The sequence below is a fragment of the Sphaeroforma arctica genome (assembly GCF_001186125.1).
Source record: "Sphaeroforma arctica JP610 unplaced genomic scaffold supercont1.2420, whole genome shotgun sequence".
Lineage (NCBI taxonomy): Eukaryota > Ichthyosporea > Ichthyophonida > Sphaeroforma > Sphaeroforma arctica.
Genome location: NW_014038138.1, coordinates 1 through 6,721, shown reverse-complemented (window position 1 = coordinate 6,721; position 6,721 = coordinate 1). Strand labels below are relative to the sequence as shown.

The window sequence follows — 6,721 nt, the reverse complement described above, 5'->3', positions numbered from 1 at the left end:
AAATAGACTGATACGTTATACGACAGGTCCGCAAATAGTTCCATCATAACTTGTTGGAAGAAAGAAGGTAACATGTGTAAGCATTCACGTGCACCTTTAAGCTGGTACTTCTTACCTTGCCCAGTAAAGGAAAAGCATTTCCTATGCGGCTCATATATTTGTAATTGATGGAATGCAGCTTTTAAGTCTACCTTGGAAAAGATAGTCACACCTTCCATTTCGCGTAGTATCTCGCTTATCTTTGGTGAGAGAAAACTATGTTGCGGAATTAGTTTGTTGATTGGCGACAGGTCTAGTACTACTCTTGTTTTACTTAACGTTCCATCAAATTTATATTGATCGACCGCTAAGAGAGCTAAATTAACTGGGGTTGCGTCATAATTGATTTCAATTAGACCCTGTTTTAACCAATCTTCAATTTGGGTTTTAACAACGTCTTTGTGTCTTCAATTTACGTAGTTATGGGAAGGACACTTTAACTTAGAGAAGTCGACGTTTGTTAAGTCAAGTTTAACGTAGCCGTTAGACAACTTAAACATACACCAGTCAGTTATTGCAATCTTCCTGTTTTGTATAATTAAGTCCATAATTATATTGGTAAAGTGTGGAATCATATCCTTTGCTTCACCTTCTGGAGGTTTAGGTATCTTTAACATATTATCATCTGACTGATCTTTATTTGGGTCTAGCTCATTAGGCAGACCAGTGAGTGTTATACTTAAACTGAGAAGTTCAGTCATACCTATAATTAAATCGTATTTCTGAGACATGTCAGTAACGATTAGGTGAGTCTTTGCTTCTCTTCTATATGACAACATTATGCGTGCATAGTCAATGGCTTCTTCGCAAGTGGTAACTTTGCCATTTCCCAAGATTAAATTAGTTGTTTCGTTATGGATAGCCATATCTGTAGCGTAGGCTACTCGGCGTGAGATAGTAGAGACTTCAGCCCCTGGATCAAATAGTGCTATAACTTTTTCTCCATTTACATAAACGGTTTAAAAAATACGTTCATCTCCTTTGGTATAGGTTTTATTGAACTTTTTCTCATAATCTTGCTCTAGTGCACACATATGGAACTGTCAGTGCTTACCTTGGACGTCCGGTATGTCCTTGCAATCGTCGTTGTGCCAACCGTTAGTACCCTTGCAAGTAGTACACTCTTTCATATAGTGTCCAAAGTTTGGCTGGCCTGGTGCACACTTAACAGAATGGTGATGACCATTCCACTTGCCATCATGCCATCACGTTTAATGAGGTTGCAACCACACTTCTTGCAAGGTGCTCTCTCCTTCCTTTCGCCCTTTTGTTCAGTAGAAGTAGAGCCTTTATCACCTCCAGCAGTAGTGCGAAGTTTCTTAGTATTACGCGCAGTGTTATTCTCTATCGCGGTATGCTTAGAGGGCTGGGTAAAGCTCGAGGTACTAAGTACTCTAGTAGATGGGTTGGTATGCTTTTTAATTATCTTCTCAAAGACAGACCAGTGCATAAATTGCAAATCACCATAGGCGATAATATCATCATTGACCTTTTTAAAAAGGTTAGCTCCCAGAGTATCCCTCATCCGACAAATTAATAAATTTTTGCCAGTATAGGTACGACCTCCCATCCGAGTGTTCATATGTGATATGAGCTAGAACACCTCGATAGTAGTATCGTTTGCAAAGTACTTGCGAGACTCTAGAAATTCACGGCCACGCGCATCTTCAACGAAGGCGTTAAGTATATTATCACGCAACTGGCGCCAGGGTAGGGCTTTCCAGTTGGGCTCATGGGTCTTCAAGATGGTTTTCCTTTCCTCTGACTCACAGAAATGAATAAAGGCATTCATTATCTGCTTATCCGTAAGGCTGGTAGACTCCTTAAGTTGATCAAAGGCCTTCAGTGTCTCCACTGTACTCTTATAAGTAGAGGAATCGACCACAGCCTCCACGTTACCTAGCTACTTTATAAAGCTTGGTTTGAAGCGTTCACGAGGCTCACGCTCAGTGCTACGGGCTGCTAGTGCCAGGATGGAGCCTATCTCCTTCCTCTTGTTATCGATTAGATAGCGAATGTTATCCACTTTCTTATCGTTAAGGTCAGAGTCATTCAATAGACGGTCCTCAAGGACTTGCATACCAGAACGTAATAGCCTGAGACGATGTTGTCTGGTTCTCACTTCCTCGTCTTCAGAGCTAGAGTGGACAGTAGTCTCGTGTGAGGTACTGGTATAACGATTACCAAAGTCGTGATTACCAGGGTTAGATGGTAAATGAGGATTGATGTTATGAGGGTGGTAAGCCTCATCGATTTCCGTACGATCATAGCCTCTGACAAGTTTAAGTTTGTCGAGAGGATGGTCGATTGTCTTAAAAGCTCATCTTTGCGATTCAAATGGCGTCGAGATTGAGAAGATCCAACCACTCGTTGTCGAGTTATGGCGTCACCAACATTTGCGTCTTCCGCCCCAACATTCAGTGGCGAGGCATGCAGTGGCGAGGCATTCAGTGGCGAAGCATTCAATGAAATTTCACGAAATGGAACGCCACCATTTTTGCTAATAGGTAGATTGGGCTGACGTTTAGTAGTAATAAACCGTTGATCTCCAGACGATTCCTCCACTTGTTCAGGAGATATAGCCTTTTCAATATCTGACTTTTCGCGGTCAGATGGCGAGCTGATGCCCTGGGCTGCACTACTAGGAGACACACAGACGCTGGCGAGCCTTTCCGCGTCAGTTGAGACCTCCACTTCCAAGGCTTTAGGGTCCGACGAGTCATCCTCAGAGTTTTCCTCAGAACCAAGCTCAGAAACGGCTTCCTCTACAGCTTCAACGGCAGGCTCAGTACCAGACGGACCAGCGTCCTCATTAACCTCAGAAACCTCAACAGGCTTAGCAGGCTTAGAGCTGGCGGCTCCCTTGCCTGTAGAATTTCCTTTAGCCATAGTCATAGCTCAAAAATAGGAAAATTAATAAAGTCTAGGTATAGTAACTAGCGTGTAGCTAACTTTAGGGTAGTATTAGCCGCTATGAGGTAGTATAGAATACTTACAGTCCTGTCGCTGGATAGTAAGCAATTGTTAGACAGTCTAGAAGCAGTACACTACGGTAACTACTAAAAAACTGAAAAAGATGTAAACTTCGATGGATATTTATTTGTTTTAAACTATGTTATATAAACTAAGATACAATTTAAGTCAGTTGGGATCTAGCAGCGGTTGCTTGTGTAAGAATGATCGGGACTGCCTCTTGGTAAGAGCCTTAATATCCTCGAGCACATAGGACGTACATCTAGATGTTCTTTATTGAATAATTTTTACTAGAAGTACTAAGTGTTCATGACCACATGTCTAATTTGTAGATAGACATAAGAAGGTAAGTCAAGTTAATACATTAGCTAATATAAATAAAGTTCCATCTGAAGAAGTTAAAAAAAGAAAAAGACTTATTGGATTTTGAAAGATTGGCGGGAAGACAAAAACCTGTAGTAGTTCAGAAATTGTAAAATTTAGTTTACAATATCCTACATCTACTATCGTCTCAAATCGGTCCAAGTAAATGAGTCAATTGGAGCCATCAAAGTGAATTTAGATCACTTTGGAAATATTGGAAAAGGAACTTATTATTTTAAGTACAAATAAAAACCAATGTGTTATCTCATTTGATCTAGATATTTTAGACTGAGGGACCATTTAAACGAAGAATAGTTTCACAAAATAGTAAACACATTATTGTTCAAAATAGTTGTTAGCCAATCAGAGGGCCTGTATGATTTTCCACTATTCTGAAAACCTAAAATTTAGAGGACAAGTTTTCGAGGGTCTGCGACATTCGAAAATCTCCGGAGACCGCTATAGTTTTACGTTATAGGCCCAAATATTACGTAAACGCTCGAAATCGGCCAGAAAACGTACATATCGTTGCGGTGCGGTTGGTCACGTCTCATTGGCTATCACAACCCGCCCGAAGGCTATCAAATATGGACACACAACAACAAATACTTTCTACAAACAAAGCTTCCAACGGACAAGTTGTACATACACAACCGTAACACCTTTGCTTTTGCACAAGTCTATTGGGATTTGTGTATACAACCGAAATATTATTCTCATTATGAAGACCTCTTTACTATCTGTAGTAATAAACAATAAACCAGTCGATCATGGCAGCCAACACTACAAGTCGAGCGAAGAAGATGCACAGCATGATGCAGCAGCATCAGCATCAGCATCAGCATCAGCAGTAGACCCTTGAAGGGTTTCATACGGTACTGCCGGGACGGGGTCAGCACGCAAGAAACAACTAGCATACCAAGAAATAGAAGACAGTACGTGTGCCAACCAAGCGGACACGGACACCAGAAGCTGTGTTTCAATCTGCAGCAACATCAGAGGGTCCAGATGGTGCATGCGTGGTAGATACTGGTTTAGTGAGAGCGCACTTACCATTCAGAACGTCACCCGATGGTATCAACAGCAAAAGATCAAGTTATACTATCGACAACTGGGCTTCTGCTAAACCCTAAACCAAGCCAAAAATCAAACACACTAGTGCTCAACAGCTGTACGACTCTTGCATTGCTGTCCGAGCATCGACAGATGGTGTCAACCAGAACAATTCGAGTAGCACTATAAACAACCAGGCCTTTGATATCCAGCAACCAAGTACCAAATACACTAGTGTACAACAGTCGAACAATGCGCTGCTGTGCAGATTAACAATACTCCACGCAGCGAGCACGACAGTGGTTATCAGCCTATGTATCATATCGAAGACGACTTTGACGGGCTTCCAACGTTATTGCATGGTGACAGTGACGTTCAGTGTGATGATGAGTACAGTGAGTTGGATCTTATCATGGCTAAAAGAGAGCGCGAGGAAAGCTTGACACTGATACCACCGATACCTAGAAAGAGGCATATGGAGCCGAAGAAAATGCCATCGATGCCGTCGGCTGACGGGATGCGCGATGGTTTTCTCTCGACGTTCTATCCTAGTATGCCAGCTCCAGATCAATCCTCATCGGTATTAGAGCATGTATCGGAGGCGTCGGTACCTCGCACAGCTGGATTAGCACCTGCGTTAGAACAACCTATTACTATTCCACCACCAATTGCGAGGGAAATATTATCTACTGAAACATACACACTATATATGTCGATATCCAGGGGAACAACATCTTCGCCGGTATCACAACAATCGATTGTAGATCCATCAGTAGAGCATACTTCTCAAGACAAGCCTGCCAAAGAGAACCCAAAAATTAATTCACCAGCTGATTCAGTGATTTCAGCCGATCCCACCGCGACCGAGGTACTTCGAACAGAGCCACCAAGCTACATGTCATTCATTAAATCAAATATGTGGAAGGAATATCAGCGTAGGATGATGATCGACAAAAGCCTTGTGCTCGACACCGTGTTTGACATCGCAACAGGATTGTATGTCCCAGGACAAATGTCCAAATCGTACGCGTGGGGTTACCCTCCTTCTTTGCTCCCAAGGATGTTCAAGACAAGGTCTTGACTATGAATGATGAGGCGCACGTAACCTTAGGGCTTGATGCTCACTGGAAGTACACACCCCTATCACTTAGTCCTGTTGATAAACGAGCTAGAGCCAGTGCAAACAACAAGAAAGCCGTATCAAAAGCTAATAACCTAGTCAAAGACAACCCCGCGATACGTCGCTCCTTGCATTCTGTATGTCGCTTGTTGGCCATGCTGAATGATCCGATCCATCTTCCGTATTTTATGGCTACCAAAGCAGGTCACAAAGACCGAGCAATGTTAGATAATGGACAAATAAAATGGAAGCATCCATGCTGGGTTCTGCTGGCCAAGAAGTACTCTAATCCAGCATATTGCTACAATCAAAAGGAAATAGATGCTGCCCGCCTAATTGGAGACCTGTCTGAGATTAAGCCGATGTATCCCTCGCTGCCTAACTTGGATGCCTGGAAGGTTGACCTTGAGAAAATAGCCAACGAGGAAGTGCCCCGAGAGAACCCCCATTATTTCATAAATCAAATCAAGGATGCCTCACCTATGGATATGACACTAGTCTACGCTGTACGTACATCATGTGCGAATGAGGCCGATTTTCCGGAGAAAATATCCAAGAAATTATGGGAGTATGTGGGGTGATGTGGTGAAAGATTATGAATAGTTTTGGCGCAAACAAGCTAAAAGTGGCTGCCACGCACCGAGCGTTCTCTGTTTTGCTGAGAATTCCTATCAGGTACGTTGATTGTATGTGTGTATTCGTGTGTATGTGTATGTGTATATACAAGTGTATATATGTGTGTACGCATGTGCATGTGCATGTGTATGTATATGTGTATGCATGTACATGTGTGTATTCATGTGTATGTGTATGTGTATGTATATGTATGCATGTGTATGTATGAGTGTTTGCATGTGTATGTGTTTTTTCATCTGTATGTGTTTGTACATATGTATAGGTATGCATGTGTATGTATGTGTGTATGCATGTGTATGCAGGTGTATGTGTATGTGTAATAGCCGGGCCTCCACATTACACTCTATGTTATAAACGTACTCTTAAGCAGTACGTAAATTATAAACGTACTCTTAATAGTACGAGGAACTTAAGTTTCCTAAATGGTTTTTTAATGGTTTTATTAATTAATACCTTTTCCATTTTACATATCAGATATTTGGACGAGGCCATTAAAAGGCTAAGTAAAATACCAAACATAAGAGTTGGCCTAGTTCT

At 41.9% G+C, this 6,721-nt stretch overlaps 1 protein-coding gene across 1 annotated transcript; it reads left to right on the top strand.

The window, feature by feature from the left end:
• Positions 1–4,741: 4,741 nt before the first annotated feature.
• On the top strand, positions 4,742–5,424 carry SARC_12588 (hypothetical protein; the record flags this gene model as incomplete). Its single annotated transcript, XM_014293302.1, has 1 exon — positions 4,742–5,424. A coding segment is annotated over one exon (683 nt), but the record flags the coding sequence as incomplete, so codon positions are not given.
• Between the last annotated feature and the right edge of the window lie 1,297 nt (positions 5,425–6,721).